The sequence below is a fragment of the Oryzias latipes genome, chromosome 5 (assembly GCF_053564925.1).
Source record: "Oryzias latipes strain Hd-rR chromosome 5, Olatipes_Hd-rR_3.1".
NCBI classification, from domain to species: domain Eukaryota; kingdom Metazoa; phylum Chordata; class Actinopteri; order Beloniformes; family Adrianichthyidae; genus Oryzias; species Oryzias latipes.
Window position 1 is genome coordinate 8,978,437 of NC_136241.1, and position 19,258 is coordinate 8,997,694.

The 19,258-nt window shown below is 39.4% G+C and overlaps 1 protein-coding gene across 1 annotated transcript in view; it reads right to left on the bottom strand.

The window, feature by feature from the left end:
* uba7 (ubiquitin-like modifier activating enzyme 7) overlaps positions 1-18,420 on the bottom strand; it is a 39,331-nt gene extending 20,911 nt beyond the window's left edge. Inside the window, exons 1-19 of the mRNA XM_023954830.2 lie at positions 18,058-18,420; positions 17,798-17,966; positions 17,360-17,494; positions 17,139-17,245; positions 16,969-17,059; positions 16,730-16,862; positions 15,329-15,426; positions 15,104-15,253; positions 14,857-15,021; positions 13,989-14,093; positions 13,827-13,907; positions 13,312-13,467; positions 11,754-11,919; positions 11,466-11,662; positions 11,309-11,373; positions 8,215-8,425; positions 5,013-5,087; positions 2,822-3,023; positions 2,649-2,731 (exon numbers count right to left, since the gene is read on the bottom strand). Of these exons, the coding sequence (XP_023810598.1) occupies positions 2,649-2,731; positions 2,822-3,023; positions 5,013-5,087; positions 8,215-8,425; positions 11,309-11,373; positions 11,466-11,662; positions 11,754-11,919; positions 13,312-13,467; positions 13,827-13,907; positions 13,989-14,093; positions 14,857-15,021; positions 15,104-15,253; positions 15,329-15,426; positions 16,730-16,862; positions 16,969-17,059; positions 17,139-17,245; positions 17,360-17,494; positions 17,798-17,966; positions 18,058-18,104 (2,436 nt within the window). The 5' untranslated portion in view covers positions 18,105-18,420. The remainder of the gene's footprint in view (positions 1-2,648; positions 2,732-2,821; positions 3,024-5,012; positions 5,088-8,214; positions 8,426-11,308; positions 11,374-11,465; positions 11,663-11,753; positions 11,920-13,311; positions 13,468-13,826; positions 13,908-13,988; positions 14,094-14,856; positions 15,022-15,103; positions 15,254-15,328; positions 15,427-16,729; positions 16,863-16,968; positions 17,060-17,138; positions 17,246-17,359; positions 17,495-17,797; positions 17,967-18,057) is intronic.
* Between the last annotated feature and the right edge of the window lie 838 nt (positions 18,421-19,258).

Sequence of the window (19,258 nt, forward strand, 5' to 3'; positions counted from 1 at the left end):
AACTTGAAGCATTAAACAAATCAAATAAATCCATTTATGCATTGGACCAATTGAATGGACGCCTTCACATTGTTGACCAATCAGATGGAGCAATATCATGTTTGATGTTCGCCTCCTATGTTGATGGGGGTCATTTGGAGTATAATTTTTAAACTGTTGCAATGATATGGGAATGATGTTTTTGGTTGTTTTGCTCTTTGTTTATGTACCGCAAATTACATCGTCATCACAATGTTAATCAGCAATATCGCATATCGCGAGTTTTCCTCATATCGTGCAGCCCTAGGTGGTTCCTCAAAATTCTGAAGATCATTTGTACTTCAGGTGAAATCTTAAATGGACCTCCAGGTGGAAGAAAATGATCAGTGATCTTGCCTTTCTTCCATTAATCGACCCAACAGTTGATCTCTTCCCACAAAGCTGCATGCTTTAGTTCACTGGTTCGTTCCAGTTATTTTTAGGTCTATGATCTTCCCCCTGGTGTCCTTTGACAACTCTTTGGTCTTGGTCATGTTGGAGATGTATGAGGGACAGAAGTCTTGATTGTTTGCAAAACCTCAATACTTTTATTTTGCTCAATTATAAAAACAAATCACAAAATGTGATTTCCTGGATTATTTCTTTAAATACGGTCTTTCACATTTGAAGTAGCAACTTTACAAACCTCTCTCATTTTTTGATGGGGGAAAAACTTGCAGAATCGATGACGAGCAGATCATTTTTTTGGCCCACTGTGGAATTAATCACTATTGTCCGTCTGATAGGACCTGGAAGTGCTGGAGCAGACTACAGGCCAATGCGGTTCTATCGTTGCTTTGATTTTAAAGTATGTGCCACTCTGGTAAACCTCTGTTCTCGTGAAAGAAGAGTGTAAATGTTTGTCACACATTCAACCTTTTAAAAAAGGGTTCCACACAATGAATCCCCTAAAACATCGATCCATCTGGCAGACATTTTTTAGGATGGAGGATACCCAGTACTTTTTATTGATACTACCTGTGTTTCCATCGACTATTAAATTGCGCAAATTAGTTTTGCAATAATAAATTTGCTTTATGGAAACATGACAATTTTGAAAAAACTCTCATTTATTGAAAAAAGGTTTTGACGAGGTGTTTTTTGAGGCTTTTCTAAATTAACATATTTCCAAAAAACTGCAATGGAAACACTTTTTTTTTTTGTTTTAAATAAAATGAGTCATGTGACCAACAACCGGATGGCAGTGATCTTCTTGGTAGGGACTGGCTGCCTTGGGCACGGCACAGCAGGCGCCACAGGGGGTTCCCCAGGGTCACACAGCTCATCAAAAGGTTAGCGTTGTTGAATTGTTGGGCGAATTGTTGGATCCACAGCTCCTCCAACCACCACTTCCCTAAATGGCTTCATCTGTAGCCACTCCCACGTGTAAGGAGCTCGCCCCTCCATGGCCTGAAGAAGACGCAGACGTCTCCTCTGACCGATGATGATATTTGAATGTGTGACCCGCGGGCCGGCTCACCAAAGCTTCAATGTCATTTAATGCCATAAGTTGAGCGTCGGAGCGCCTTTTCAGAGGATGGATTAATTTTTTCCTGTAATATTATCCCGTCGCTCTCAGTGGTGTGAGTTTGGTTGATAAAATGTGCAGATATGTTGCAAGGAGTGTCTCTGAACGCTGACTTCTGCCGTGAGCTGCGCCTGACTCACGGACTTTGGGTTGTCACTCTACGGGTGTTCCCTGCCTGGAGCAGAATCCATAAGCGATGCGAGCCCAGGAAGTTTAAACTCAGTCATGAGATTTTATTTATGCGTACAATCAAAAAAGGGATTGGAGTTTAACTAAAGAAACAATACAAAGTTTAGATTGATTTGATTAGCGCCCCCTGCTGTCGTATGGATAATAAGCACTCATTTCTATTCATTGATTGTGATTAATGAAGACCGAAGACTGTGAACCAAAACAGCACGGTTGTATACTATACAAAACTTTACTTTGTTAGTCCATTTCCGCTTATCGACAAGTTCATTTGCATATGAGCTAGATATTGAGTTTGTACTGAAACATTTTGCTTCAAACCAAACATTTAGTTAAAAAAGCAAAATATTTAGTTTGTACTAATGTACTTAAATATTTATTTAACCAAAAATATTTAGTTCATAAAACTTAAATGTTTAGTTTGGAAAATAAATAGATATAAATATTTGGAAACGAAATATCTAATTTAAAAAAAGTGATATTTAGTTTCTACCCTGCGACAGACTGGCGACCAGTCCAGGGCATCCCTTGCCTACGCCCAAGTGGCCGGGATAGGCTCCGGCAACCCCGTGACCCCGAAAGGGAAAAACGGTCAAGAAGATGATATTTAGTTTGCAAACTAAATGTATATTTTGTAAACTAAATAATTAATTATGAAAAAATATTTAACTTTAAATTAATATTTAGCTTACCAACAAAATATTTAGATAGTAAATATAACATTTATGTTATAGATTAAAAGATGAAAATATGCGTTTGAAAAATGAAACCTGTGTTTTTTGTCCAAAAACAGGCTAAATAACGGAAAAAATTGCTGTTAATATTTGCCTCTGTCACTTTACAAACACCCCCCGTATCTGTCTGTGGCTTCTCCAGTGCACAAAGCCGAGGCGTCAGTGTGCTCGGACTTTACCTTCTCAAAGTCGATGGGGTGCATCTGAGCAGAGTTTTTCAGAGATGACAACTTTCCTTTTAGCTCCTCCAGCTGGGCTTTTTCTGTGACGAAGAGCCAGGAGGAGAGCAGATGTGAGGAAACGGACAGCAAGGGTCTGGAAACAGACAATAACAGTACTTGTTCTGACTCACCAGCATCACCACTCTCCTTTTTTCTCTCCTCCTCCATTTCCTGGTCAGTAAGATGAATTTTCACAGACGATTTTGGATTGAAAGGCGGTGTTTGGACTTTCTCCAGGATTTGTTCGATGGAGCCGTTGTCTCTAGTTCCTTTGATCCCGTAGGTTTGGCCGTAGAGGTTAGCTGCTGCCATCACGTATCCTACGTGAGTGCTCTAATAATACACAATAAAACAGCTCTTTTTTCAAACTAATATATTTTAAGATTCTTTTCAAAGAATCTGTATCTAAATAATAGTCCCACTTCATTTCAAATACACCCAAGAGCAGTAAAACTGCAATGAATGTTATCAACAAGTGAGGTGAGCAGAGTAACATTAAGCAGGAGACACTCCTCTGAATAACATGGAGGTGAGAGCTGTTAAAGTGTTTTAACACATCACCATGCAGTGAAACTATTTAACATCCCTAAAACAGGAAACTAGTCTAGTTCTAGTCAGGAACATGCTGAGTTGAGACCACAAAGAGGTCATTTTGCTCAAAGTTCAGCTGTCTTTCATTTTTAAAAACCCCTTAAATTCATGCTACAGTTAGTTAACCACCATATATAGACAGCAACACTTTAACTTCCTGATTGACCTTCACTTTAAATGAAACTAAATGGAGCCAGGTCAGTTCGCCACTTTCCCACAAGGTGGCTTGGTGTTAATAGACTCTAAATGAAAGCTATGCCCTCTTACAAGGTCTATACCATGCAAAATCCACTTTTGGGGCTTTTAAGTGTATTATAATGTTCATTCCTCACCATAAACAACGCCAAAGCGGTATTTTGATCCATTCCCACATTTCTGAGTATTTCTCTAACAACCTGGGCACCAGCCCCCCCCCCCCCCCCCCCCCCCCCCCCCCCCCCCCCAATCCACAAAAACGAGCGGGTCCTCACGTTCTGATGTAGACCAGTGACAACAGCCCCTTCCAGCAAGAGTCTAATCTCGGACAATGTTAAAGTTTGGGTTAATGGGTCACATCCGGATATTTTGATTGTTAAAGAGACCTGGTTAAGAAACTCCATTTCCTATTCTGAATTATATCTCCCGGCTACAGTTTGTTTTGACAGGACAGGTCAACTAAAGCTGGAGGTGTGGCAATTTACAGACAAAACTTATAATGCACAGTAACTTTGGCAAAATCGATCCCAAAGCAGTTGGATTTGTTTATTCTAAATTTAAAGCAATCTAAAATATTTCTCTTTGTCCGTTGCCGGCCGTTATTGCCCACCATCTGCTCCAGCCTGCACATTACAGACCCTAAGTCCTCTATTAGTAGTGTTTACAAATATGGAATTGGTGCTTCTTGGTGATTTAAACTTGGACAAGTTAAGGTCATTTGCAACAATTTGATGCACTAAATCTACACCAGATTATTAAACTTCCCACCAAGTTTGACACAAAAAACCCAGAGAAGGTAAGTCTTATTGACATTATTCTGACAAACTGCCCGTATAAATATTACTCGGGGTATTTTGCGCTGATATTAGTGATCACCGTTTCACTTCCTGCATCAGAAATTCTTGTTCAGCTAAGCAGCCAACTCAGATTAAACGCAAACAAGTGCATAAACATTTGAAACCCCCAAGAATTTCTGTGTGATCCAGACGATGTAGATTGGTCTAGAATCAGCCTGGTTCCTGCTGTTGACTACGAATAACAGCTATTTTGTAGGCAGTTGTTAATAAGCGTGCACCATTCCATGAATTCTTGAAATCACTACCTACCCTTTATTTCTCATTTTGTAATGAACTTGGTGACCTGATCTGGCTCCAGTTGCTTCTCTGGTTCTGACCCTATCCTTCAACAGGAAGTCAGAAGTCCAACATTTTTTAGGAATGTTTTTCCCATTTCAACAAAGCCGGGGCTAAAATCTGCTCCAAAACCAACAATTTGGTGACATGACCGCCTGGTTTCCACATCTTCATATCGTAATTTCAGCCTAGCTGAGTAATGAGGAAAGTGCTGTTGGAGAGCAGATTATCTTTCTGTCTTTGTCCATAGACAGCTGAAGAATTGATGATCATTTTAAGGTGAAAGACAAAAATATATATATCCATCAGACTTGATAAATAAAGAATGTGAACCAAAGATTTTTAGACACAAGCTGGGTGCATGTCAGCAAACCTGCTGCCTGATGAATTCAGCTAGACTCACGTTTTTGGGGTCAAACGTCAGCGGGTGGGGGCATCTCTTGGATCCAGACCAAAAGGGGAGACCGTTAGAGGTCACCTGAGAAGAAACAGAAGAAATGGCGAGCAGCTGTAAAGACACAGCAGAGGGGGGGGTGGGGGGATGGGGAATCCACAATATTCCTTGAAAAACTCCCAGGGAAATGAAACCCGAAATGTTACAACCCAATCTCCAGGGGAAAAGTCCGTTCAGATGATTTATCTTGGCAGGAAATTCCCAAAAAGTTTCAAGTGTGGATTTTTTTTTTCCAAACAAGCACATTTCTTGAAACAGTACAAATTCTACACATTCTTGGCCTGCTTCGTTGTGCACCTTATCCAACACAGGAGCCAGCTAATCCCCTGTCAATAAACAAGAAGATAACTTCTGGACTGCAGACACACCAGGCTGCCAATCTTCCCCTTCACCAACAGACCAATATTGTTATCAGCCATGTGTGGACGACACAATTTGTACGTCTGCTGAAGCAACAAAGGGTGGAAAAGCTTTGATATTCCCAAATGGTCCATTCATGTGTGAAAAAAAAGTCTCCAATGGCTGTTGTGTGTGTGTGTGTGGTGTATGTGTGCGTGTGTGTGTGGTGTATGTGTGTGGTGGTGGTGGTGGTGGTGGGGGGGGGGGGGGGGGGGGGTTGCAAAAGGAACCAAAAGGTAATAACTGCTGTAATTCTTTCAGATGTCATCAACACTAAAACAACAAAGTTTTCTGTGTGAAAAGGAAGATACTTCAACACAACAGACTCCCCAATTCTCCAGTTCTCACTCTGTTCTTTGTTAATCACTTTTCTAATTAGGTTTTATTTGACTTTGAAGTTAAAAGACACAATCCTGTCACAATAAGCTCATTTCTAAATTCCTCAATATTTTCATTGAAATATATTTAATGTGAACTTTCTTATTCCATTCCTCCAAAAAAGTTACAAAAACAAAACTATGCAACTTTTTTGTGAAACTAAAGAGGTAATAGAAAGAAATAAAAACATTGTTTCCAACCCTTTTTACTTAATTAATCAAACGAATGCCATTTTAATGAAATCCATCCATCCATTCATCCATCTTCAGAACCCACTGAATCCCTTTCAGGGTGACAGAGATGCTGCAGCCACCTCAACAACTGCAGGGCGAAGGCAGACGTCCCCCTGAACAGGTCACCAGTCTGCTACATTGAAATACGTCTAACTAGAACTTAATGTAGCCAGGAATGAATAATTCCAGTTTTTGCCTTGGTTTACTTGTTTTCTTGTAGAGGACCTTATGACAACATAGGCTGTGAAAAAGTGTTCTAAAAATAAAATAAATCGACACTTTTCTTTAAAAAAAATCAATTCTGTCCATCATTAATTCAACCAGCGTTTGTTATGACAAATACAAATAGAATTAATAGAATTAAACTCTGTTCTTTAAGATTGTTTAGTCAGATTATAGGTTAGTATATTGCAAATATAAAATGTGTCACTTTTATCTTTGATATTGTTCATAAGTATTTATCATAAACTGTTAACTATATTTTGTTTCTTTTGGAGGTTTTTAACAAAATGTATTGATTCTTCCAAGATAAGAGACGGATTCATGTTAAAGTTCATCAACAGCCTTGTAGAGACTTGGACTCGTGTAAACATATATTATATAGATAATGTGATGAATCTGCCACTGAGATCCTTTTCTGTCTCACAACCCAGTAGGAGCCATAAAGTCTTACTTCACCCTTTGGAAAAATAAGACTCTTATTCGTATTGATGCTGTTATTAATCTAACAATAACTACAAACGAACTGTTGTTTTATGGCATAAAAACATAGAGAGAAAAGAGCCTTCTTTCTAAATAGGAAACAGTTTATAACTTTTGACACAGGTTCACTTGAATTCCATTCAAATTAAAAGACACCCAGTGTCAGATCGATCATTGCAATGCAGCAAATGGAGTAGTAGATAGTGTGATGTCAGCACTGAGTAATGGAAAGAAACAGTTTATTTCACCATTTGTGGTGAATCGCAGGAATTTGTTAATCTAACTAACCAAAAGAAAATCAGATCAATTTAAGTGACCCTTACTATACGGTATTTTTACAAACCATAAGGTGCACCTACAATTCTTGAATTTGTTACAAAAAGAAAAATAGAAAATCTGCCTTATAATCCAGTGCGCAAAAATCTGTCAAAATGTTTCAGTTCTATTTGTGTCAAATACTGTCTTTTAACTGCTTATGAATGAGTTGAATAATGAAGTAATAAATAATAATCAAGCTAGATTTATACTATTTTTTTATTTACTTTACAACTTACTTACCTTTTACTTTAACGTTACTTTTTAAGACTAAAACGTTTGAAAACCTTTATATTTTTCTTTAACCAAACAACCACAATGGAGGAATAAAAGAGTCAGGCTGCAGACCAGATCAAATTGCAAACTGAATTGTCAATTGAGAATTGCATCTTGCTTTAAATTATGGGTGAAAAAACCCTCCACACTCCTTTTCTCTGTAAGAGTGGAAAACCAGCAGAGAAGCAGTTGCATCAACTGTTTGGTTATCAGTGACTGTTACCTATTTGTCAAGAGGACAGAGCATCAGTGGCCTTATCATAGTTCCGCAGAAACTCTTAGGTCACAATAGGAGTTTAATTCTTATGCTGCTGCCAGGAGAAGTTGGGGCAAAAAAAGGAGAAGCAGAGTTGAGACAACAACTCTGTTTTCATGGTTAGCCGTCACAGTTATGGCTTTCTTTAGAGAAGCACGGGGATCTCTGTGCCATTTCAGACAGAATAAAGCAGACGTGAATGGAAAAATATGAAATGGGGAAGTTTCAGAATTGCGCAGAACATTACCTGATAACATAAATCCTTACTTTCTGCAGTGAGACTGAGGTAGGAGGGGGTTGTGTTTGGGTTGAAACTGAGATGATAAGAAATCCCTGAGTCTAAGCCCCTCAGATATTGATCAGCAGCAGCTTTCAGACAAGTTTCTGTGTTTTCTATTAACTGGACATTTATGCTACGGAAACCTGTAAGAAAATATGAAAAATGCAGAACTATGTTGTGTTTGGTTGATGCTAATGCTATTCAGAGGCATTCACAGGGGAAACTACTTAGAAAATACAACAGTGCCCCCCTGTGTTCACAGACATTCATTGCACCTTTGGGATAAATAGGTGTTCTTGTTCCCTCTTTTACCTCATCAGGAGGAAAACAGTGAAGAAGCTGGCGTATATCATTGTTATAGAGGGTCTCCCATTTGCAGCGCGCCCAGCTGACACAGTCCTCCCAGCTTTTCGGACGCTGTCCTCCAGCTTCCATATCCTGCAAACCCCTCCAGACCGCTTCAAGTGTCTCAGTGGCCTCAACGTCTCCGTGGCTCAGCGTCCGCTCCACAAACCCTGGGTCTCTGCAGAAAAAAAGAAGATCATGCCTTCAGGAATAAAGCCCAAAGGAAGATCTGCTTCTTTAAAGATCCACTCCAATGCAAATTATGTTTTTGTGTTTTTCACATGTTTTTCTGACATTTTTCTGCTGATGTTGGTACGGCATAAATATCTGATTAGAAGTTATATAGAAAAAAATAAGGTTAAAGTTGTATTTCTGAGTTGTATATCACGTTTTTATTTTTATTATGAAGAGCTTTGCTTGTACTGACACGACTGAGTTCTCACTTTCATATGTACCGGTTTTTGTGTAACCCTTGTGTTATCCTAGACACTTTAGCAATGGGAGTTGGGTCATCTAGACCCACTAGACAGTGCTCTGAACCTTTTTTCTTCAATGATTTGTGATCTTCACTGGTGTCCATGGATTACATGAAATCTTTCCACCTTTATCCACCTTTGTCATGATAGGGAGAACACGTCAAAGTAAGGGTGGGGTCATCTAAGATTGCACAAGGGTTAATTAAGTCGTTGGCAATCAGGAGCAGACAATAAAAATTCTGTTTTAAATAGCTTGTATGTTCTAAGTAGAAAATATGAAAAATTGGCCATAAGCTCTCTCTGCTCAGCTCCATTCTGATGAATCCACTTGCAGACAAATAGATCTATGTACGTCTTAAATATTCAGTCACTCCTCATTCATACTTGATGATGGTAAGTTGATTGGCAGACTGACAGAGGCGTGGCCGCCAGTTCGCGTCTTCGACCATCATCAGGACATTCAAACGCATTCACACCAGTGGAGTCACACTGGAGGCAGGGAGGTGTCTTCCCCAAGGACACAACAACAGTTGAGTGGGGGAAGCGGGAATCGAACCGCCAACCCTTTAATCATTGGACCACTCAACCACTGCTGCCCTGTTAGCTCAGGGATGTGAAGGGCTGTAAGCTAGCGGGAAAGCACATAATGGAGAGCTCTCAGTAAAGGGGAAGGGATAAGGGGCGGGATTGTTCTCCGTGAATGCTTCCGCCCACAACTCAGAGGCGAAATTCTGATGAACTCCTGCCACTCTGCAGAAACTATGTTCTAGAAAACAACACAGGTTTTATGATTTTGGCTAAAAATGGCATAATCATACTTTTTTATTATTTTTTTAACTTGTCCTGTCCAAAATCCGGGGCAAACAGATAAGAGCTGAAGGCCTGTGTTGGACATATTTTACTTTAACAACAGGGGTTCTGAATCTTCTGACAAACCAGAGGTATGTCTGGATAAACCCCTTTTGTAGTATGAGGCCAAACTTTATTTTTTTCAAATCAAAAGCTTTTGTGTTGGACCAGGCACAAAAGGAAAGGAGGAAAGAAGAGAGAGGGATATTAGAGAGGGGGGATAGAGGGGTGATTATTGAGGGGGGGGTAAAACCATGAAGCAGCATAAAGCAACAAGTTTCTGGATGGTTATCATTACGGTTAGGTTCAGATGTAATACAAATGTTACAAACATACCTGTTGGCTCCAAAAATGTTCACGTCAACATGTACAAAATACAAACACTGTTCCCACACACATACTTATGCATTCAAACCAACTAGTGTGAATATTTCATTCAATCACGCAAACTATTAGTGCAAAGGTGAGCTAACACCTGTGCTCAGGTGAGTGTTTATGTTCTTCTAAAATGGATGATGGAATGTAAAAAGAAGGAGGGATGATCACAATTAAAAGACCACTGGAAACGCTTTAACAATTTTGATACTTGATCTGCATTTGCTATGATGATTTCTGAAAGAGTAATTATGTCTATTTTACATTCTTATTAAGTACGTCATCTTTGTCATGTGAATGTATTGATACTTAAGGATTCTTAATGACCTCAATCAGTGTTGGTAAGGTACAAACATCTGATTAGAAGTTGTGAACTGGATAATGATAATACATGTAAAGAATATGGTATAGTAGAACAGGGGTGGGATTATATACATTTGCTTCCTTCCACTCCCTTTCAAGCAATCTATGATTTAGTGACTAATTATCCTATGTTTGATATGTCTTTGTATGGATGTTGATTGTATTGTTTTGTTCATTATTCTTGCTTTGATTGCTTGAAATAAACCATTTCCAAATACAAAAACATTAGATCAAAAACTTCCTCTGAGGGAGTCTTGGCTGTTGTGTCTCAAAGAGGATTTCTTTTTTTGTTTTGTTTTGAACCTTTCCTTTTTGATTCACGAGCAGCAAAAGCCAGGGTTTCAGGCTGTGGGATTGTTTTGCTGTAAACCCGTGTTTGTAGGATTTGTCGTGCCATTACATTAGCAGCTCTTTGTGAAGTGCGGCAGTCATCCCCCTGGGCTGTGACTTGTGTTCATGTCTGAACAGGAACGCTCAGAGTCATGCTTCCTGTCGAAGCTGAATGTGTGGAACAAAAAACACATGAAAAACCTCCATGATGTCATTCAGCACCACTGAATGGATGGATGATGAAAAAAGAAGGAACATTTGTTTAATACAGCAAAAACCAATGTTTTGCTACATTCGTATCCATTTTTGAGGCTCTTGAGCTCATAAATCATTCCAGAACTGAGAGACTTAGCCAGCTATAGAAAGGAAACAAGCCTAAACATTTTACTCATTAAACGGTCTCCCCATCTATATATTTTTCAACGTGCTAGCTAGCATCAGACAAAATGCGCCCCGAGGAGTCACAAGTCTACCGTGGGATGCCGTGTTTTTTTTTTCAGTTTAGGCGTGTTCTAAACAGGTGATTGAAACCGAATAATATTGAATGTTTGCATAGCCGGTTTTTAGTTTAAAAAACCCAACAAGACTTTTTTTCTTGTTTATGAACAAAGATAGTGACTTTCAATCAGGCTTTATTAAAAAATGAAGAATGTCATCCAAAGTCTTACCTCAGGAAGCAATTCACATTTTCAGGCGTTTGTTTAAACAGGCCTTCAAACTGGTCCCTTGCCCACTGGAATAGAAGAACACAGAACATGATTCAGTAACGTTCATGTCTGTTCGTACTATAATGGAGACATGCAGAAAAACAAATAGGGCTTGTACCTGCAGTGTGTGTTCGATTCGATGTGGGAAGTTCTTGAGGGTGCACAGTGGGATGGCGTTGCTAGAACTGGATTTGGCTGGTCCATAAGGCTCTGTCAGGTGGGGCACCACCACCAGAGTGTGGCCCTTACTTCCTAGAGTTCCTCCCTCCAGCATCGGCTTTTGGTGAAGAACACAGCGGCTGTCCAGATAGACCCCTGGAAACCAAAAATAGGGATTCGGCCATTTCAGAAGTGAGAAGTGAGTTTCATACAATGCAGTTTCTTTGTATAGTTTAGGTTTACTCACGGGCTTCCACATTATCGAGGGCTGCAGCCACACCGTCCAGGCCCTTGAAGAAGCTGTAGTCGTACAAGGCCTCACTGGCAGCGTCCACACGGTTTTGATGAGAGGTGATTTTCATCTGTGGGTTCATCTGACACACCGCTTTGGCTGCAACCTCCGACTTAGCTTTCTATTAAAGGAGATGTGAGCAAATCATAAAAGAAAAAAGTTCAAATAGATCCATAAAAGGATATTACAAGAAGTAAACACCACTGTCACACCACTACATTAATCGTAGATTATAACCGGTCTCATGACCTGAATGTTCAATGAATTTTAGTGTCCTGGTCTAAACGCCAGTAACAAAAACAACAGATACCAGGAACGTAGGTACATTTTTCCATTATTCCACACTTTATCACAACAGCAAGACAGTAAAAAAGACACAAGTTTTTTTTTGGTTGATCCACATTTAATGTGTATATATATACACACATATATATATACATATACACACACACATATATATATATATAAATATATATATATACACACACACACACACACACACACACACACACACACACACACACACATATATATATATATATATATATATATATATATATATATATATATATATATATATATATATATATATATATATATATATATATATATATATATATATATATATATATATATATATATACACACACACACTAGGGCTGCAGGATATGAGGAAAACTTGCGATATGCGATATTAGTGATCAATATTGCGATGACGATATAACTTGCGTTACTTGAACGAATAGCAAAACAACAAAAACATTTCCATTTCACTGCAACAGTTAAATTTAAATAAGAGTCAAAATATCTTAAATTATTCTCCAAATGACCTTCGTCTACATAGGAAGCCAACATCTAACATAAAAGCTCCATCTGATTGGTCAACAACGTCAAGGGCTCCATCTAATTGGTCAAATGCATAAATGGATTTATTCGATTCGTTAAATAGTTCAAGCTGCCCTAAGATTGTTTTAACACAATCAAGGTTTACCATTTATTGGGATCTTCGCCAACTTTTGCGATATGGATATTGCACAGCTTGAAATCGCGATAACGATAAATTTGCAGTTTATTGTGCAGGCCTAATACACACACACATATATATATATATATATATATATATATATATATATATATATATATATATATATATATATATATATATATATATATATATATATATATATATATATATATATATATATATATATATATATATACACATACATACATACGCATGTATATATATATATATATGCACACATATATATATTTATATACACACTCACACACACATATATATATTTATATACACACACACACAGATATATATATATATATACACACATATTTATATATATATATACACACATACATTTATGTATACACACACACATATATATTTTTTTTCTTTTTAATTAAGTTGAAGATGGGAAGTCAGATGCGACATTAGCATCAAGGATATGCAATCTAAAAAAAATAATGTTGTAGTTTTTTCTTATCTTTTTCTTACCCCAATATCAGGAGACCTGAACAGGAACTGGCGGTTTAAGTTGGATCTTTCTATGTAGTCCATGTCTGTAACAGTGATGTGTCCCTCTTCACCTGCACCCAGCCCAATCAGAGCGAAGTTTTTCAACAGCTCACAGCCGATCGCACCAGCCCCAACCTTAAAACGAGAAAAAAACACGGGACAAGGAGGTTTTTTGGAGCTGTTCACATGGGAATAAGTAGGTGGATCTGTGCACCATAATAAAACAATGTTTTCTATATGTTTGTTTTTAAAAGTGCATAAAATACTTTGATATTCTGCAGGCCATTTTTGTATCCAGTAAGACACACATGAACAGAAATAGCTTGGCCTTGCTAAATGCATATAAGAGAAATAGGTCAGAGCTTCCTTGAAATAAGACATGGAACCATCTCCCCCATGCGCCATCACTAATGTCAGATCAAAGAAAAGCACAGATGGAGAATCTGGATTTCTGTCCTCCCTCTTGGACAAAAGAACCAAACAACTTTCCTCACCAGAAAGTACTTCTGGTTCCCAAGCCTCTTCTGGAACGACGCGCCAAAGACAGCAGTCTGTCCATCGTACCGCGTGTCTGTCTGTCAGTTTAAAAAAACACACAAGAATCGAAATCTGTTTCTAAAACACAAGCGTTCATTTGAAGAGATTGTTTAACGCACCGATGTAACAGAACACTCCGCCAGTCGATCTTTGTCCTCAGGTAGACACTCCAGAGCATCAAAATACATCCACTGCTTTAGAGGAGTGAACTTCCTGCTGCAAGCCTTAAAGGGAAGAAAAATCCAAGTTACCGTAGTTGTGCAGAAATCGCACATTATTTATTCAATACGGATTAGCAACATTAACAAATAACTGGGGTGTGAATGGGGCAATAGTGTTATGATGCAGCACTTGCAAAGTCCAAAGTGCCCCAGTCCTTTAAAGTCCCACTCTGACCGTCTTTTGATGCATCGTAAAAGCGTTCCAAGTGGAATTTTAATTAAGATTATGCTGCTTTTAGTCAAATCTGAAAAGCCTGTGTTGTTTTCTCTGACATAGTTTCTATAGAGCGGCAGCAGTTAATAAAAAAATTGCCTCCGAGTAATGGGCGGGACTGTTGTGGCAAAGTAAGCCTGCCTCCATTTCCCATCATTTCTGTGTTTACAATGTCTCTGCTACTTAACGTTAGCAGTGGAACACAAATGGTGAGCAATATTGTAGCTGTCCAGCGGTACAGTTTTTATTTAATCCAGAAGCCAGCTCAGACATGGATGTAGTCAGAACAAAGTGGAGCAGGGAGCTCATGCAGTTGTAGGTCCTATTTCACACCAACAAGCTTTTTGCAGTGGTATTCATTCGTCTGCTCCTGATTCACAATGATTTCAATAAAGAAATACTCAGGAGAGCTACTTTTTAAGGTCAATTTTCTTTATATACGGCCTCCATCCTCAGAAAAATGCAACAAGAACATGTTATATATACCAAAAACAATTTTCATTGGATTGGGTTTTTAACACTTTTACATTGTTACTGTTGACATCACCTCACCTTGATGACTTCCTGTGCAGCCAGGCCTCCAAAGAAAGCATTGATAGGAGCCAAATCCCCCCGTGCCGTGCAGGACAGGAGCCGCACTGCAGCCTCATCCAGCTGCTCCACTTCTGCCACAGTATTCAGCTCTCTCACCATTTCAAGCAGAGAGTCAGCATCTGTCTGTGAGGCCATTGGCAGTGAGGGTGAGTGGAAACTATCCCGTGAGGTCATGCTCTGTCGCTTCACATACGCATGAACTGACCTGACACCAGGAGTAAGGGAGTCGCTGCTTGTTCTTCACGAAGTCATGCAGGGCTTGGAAGGCCAGGTGCAGAGTGTTATGGCGTGAGATTTTCCCATAGTCGTTCAGTATCAGGAGCTCACGATCGTGCAGAGCTTCACTCAGCGGTTTCTGCAACGGAGGAGGTAACCATTTTTCTGAAACTGTGACGTCTTTTTTTTTTTCAAATGAACGAGCGTCACTTACAAAGTCTAGCTGGAAGGGCTGTTTGACCTCCGTCACCACTCCGCCGCGTTCATACTCCGAGAATGATGAGGTGTCACAGATGCTAAAGGAGTACTCATCTGCTCAGAACCAGTCAATTCAAAAAAGGTAGAAAAAGCACACCATTTTAAATCCTTCACAACATAAAAACTGTGAAAGCTTTCCAACGCGTTCTGCAGACACCACTAATGCACAACAAACATGGAACTCCGAGAATCAAAACTAAAATGTATAGCTAGAATATTTGAACGTAATGACATAAGTTTGGGGAAAAACATGGGCAATAGCTGGATACATCATAAAATATCATAGTTTTAAAAATACTAATGAAAATTTGTTTTAGAAAAAATTAACTACTTTGGGATGTTATTAGGGTTGTGTATCTCTCTCTCTCACGTGGAGCCATATGCGTCTGGATACATGGTCCACAAATCAATACAGAAAAGATTCAGCTAACTTTGTGGTGATTCAATGCAGTCCAATTCTTTTCCCTACATTGATACAGTCTAGATACACAGTTTGGACACACCTTCTCATTCAAATGAATGGGAAGGTGTGTCCAAACCTTTGCTCTGTACTGTATATAATTCATTTGGCATTTCACACAAAAAAATCTAAATGTTTTTTGACAGAGAAACTCTTTTTTTTTTCCCCCGGCATTTTAAAATTTAAGCAACCAAAACAAAATATAACAGCATCAAACATTAAAACCTGTCATTTTGGGTCTTCTAGACTGCTTTGTTGTTGGTCATCATATGTGTAGTGAACACAACAAACAATCCTCACTGTAGTCCACCTTCTGCTAATTGTAATTGACCCGACTTGGTAGAAGCCAGCGTGTGATTGGCTGTCTTATTGTTTGCATCACATGTACATGAAAATGTAAATACAGTAGACAACACAACAGGAAGAGAAACTAACTAATAATTTAGAAACTGATGATTTACTTCCAGATCAATTTGATCCTTTTTTTACCAACATTAATCTTGTTGATATCTATTATACTGCTGATACTTTCAGAACCAAATCAATTTTTCAATATATTTCTGTAACTTTTACATCCTTACATGTTAAATTTTCCCAATTAATATTATTTCATCTATATTTATTTTAGTATAGTATTCATCACAGGACTTGCTAGGTGATTACGAGGGGATTGAGTCTCAAAAATGTGAATAATTTATTAACTAGTGTGAGGCGTGGTGTTGCTCGTGTTTTCTAGTAAAACCCCTGAAAGACGAAATCGGATTAAGACTACAATGCTTTCAAGATAAAAGGATAATGGTATTAGGAGGCGGTCATGTGACCAGGAAGCAACGCAGCTGCATGGCAGTGACTGAAAATGTTGTAAGGAGCAAGTATTTGTGATTGAGCAACACCAACCGCAGACTTTGATCTCCACGGGGCCGATACTATTGAGCTCCGTCATGCCTTGAACGTCAGAGAAGACGACTTTAGAGCCATCTGAGAGTCCATGTTTCTGGTCATCTGTCCAGATGACACGTCCAGGATTTTCCTGAAAGGATTCCGCGTTGAAAAACGTCAGATGTTCCAGGACTAAATGATTTAAATGATGAATTGTTGAATTGGTAAGAGTCGTATTTCTCTCAGAGACGTTCTACCTTAGTGATCCGCTCTATCATCAGTGATGCAGGCATCTCTCCATCCCGCTCCAAGACTTCAAACTTCTCCCCAAAGTCACAGAACAGCTGTCTGCGGATCAAACCACTTTAATTGCACTTGCATGTCTTTTTTTTGCACCATTAAAGCTGTTTCGGACACCTTGTCTCACCCACAGAGCCCTTTGGTGTCGGCCACTATCAACTTGATTCCATGAGAATGGCAGAGCTGGCCGAAACGCTTCTGATCATCCAGCGAGGAATCAGTGAGAACCACGATCTGGAGGGAGGATGGCAGACTTAGCCGACGCTTTCACAGTGAAACTGGTAACAGATTGCTTTTACTTTCATTTTATAATAAATCCTTTGCTTTCCATTTATTGTTTCTGTTCACCTGAAAGCGTAGAAGCAGCTCTTCGTCCAGAGGGCCGGTGTGTGCTGACACTTCAACGTGAGGGTTCAGCGAGGACAGCTGCTGGAGGGAACATGAGGCCCGGTTCTGTCCCAAATGGCACTCCCCCAAGTAAAACTTTTTGGGAGGAAGAAACAACAAGTTGTAAAAACAATCTTGACCCAAAGACAGTTTATTTGCTTTGAATAGCTGGACTGAAATGTGGTTTTCTCAGCTGCTGTGAGGCTGAACCAACAGATATTCTGCAGTTCCTGACTGAAATATGACTTTTCTTTTTCAATAAGACACATCTGGAAAGCTGGTTTAAAATGTGATGGTCAGCAGGAGGACCTCACAGCCATCATCATCACCACAGGTTTGTTCAGAAGATCTGCTCAGACATGCATGAATGTTCCCACAAACACACACACAGGCGTGTACCTGCGATGACAGGTCGGACCACACAGCCGAGCCTTCATCCTGCACCGTGACCGCCTTGACTCCGGACAGGATGACATTTTTGGCTATCTCCACTCCCAGACCCTTCAGGCCGGCGATCAGCACGTTGGCAGCTCCCATCCGGCGCATGGCCTCGTGACCCAGAACATACCTGATCGGTCCACATCAAGAAAGAAAGTGGATCAACTTCCTTAAGTTACACATTCATTCACCACCAAACTGCGGTCAGGGATTCCACTCACAGCTGACGGGAGTAAAATCCCTCGTCGATTTCAGAGTTTCCTGCCATGTCGCTCCTGCTGGTTCTTCCTAACAAAAAAAAACTGTCAACGTCCGTGGAAAAAAAGTGAAGGTCGGGTTCTGTTTCAGTTCCTTACAAAAACCGGCAAAGGAACTCGAACCAGGTTTCCTCGCGACATTAACATCAATGACACTTCACTTTCGTTTCTGGTTCTTTTTAGTGAAGCGGGTGTCGTGTGTTATGTTGACCACTAGGTGGCGACTTAAGACCCACAAAAATCTCCAAAACCCCCCTGTGATTTCTTCTTCTTCTTCTTGTGGTTTCAAATGGCGGAATTCACCAATGACACTGCGCAATACCGCCACCTACTGTGTTGGAGTGTAAAGAAAAAAACATTCTCAACAGTCCAGTTCTCCTCAAAAAAACAATAACAACTCCGTTGAAATTCTGCTCCCCTCCCAAAAGCTTCCTCAAACTCAGCCACCCTCCCTCCAACAACCATACTCCATCCTCCAGCTCCCGTCTTTCTTCCCCATATAATTAACAGTGACACAAAGTGTTCGCCACCAATTCTTCCCCTTTCCAGACCAGTGGGATGTTTCCCCAGTAAGTGTAATGTATTATTTAAAGCCATGTGTCCCATCCTCCAGTGAGCTGTCGATTTGAGATGGTCCTTAATTTCCACGGGTATGAGAACCTTTTAAAAAATGATTCTCAAAGTGATTCTATCTAACCCTATGTAAAACATTTATATCCTATTTAAAAATGTAGTTTATTGGCATGATCAATACCCATTGTACATGACGTGGTCCATGTTTTCTGTCCTACAGCGGATGATCATTCCACTGGAGAGAGTGGGAGGGCTTTTCCTACTCCCTTCAAAATGGCTGCTACAGTGAAATCTCAAATCTTTTGCTTATTTTCAAAACTTTATGGCGAGGATAATGTCTTCACACTTTCACCTGTTAAGTGGAAAAGACTGTTGATATTTTCATGATGAAAATTCCCAAAAAGATTCATGTTATCGTCTCTGGGCTTTTACTGACTGGAAATGGGTTGAAATGAGAAACATTGGTTTTTCCCATTAAAATCAATCATAAGAGTAGTCATATGTGGTTTAGGCAAAAAAAAGGTTGTTTCATAAAAAACACATTTATTGTAATCATGAAGGGACAACTTGTTTGGGCATTGCAATTCAAAAT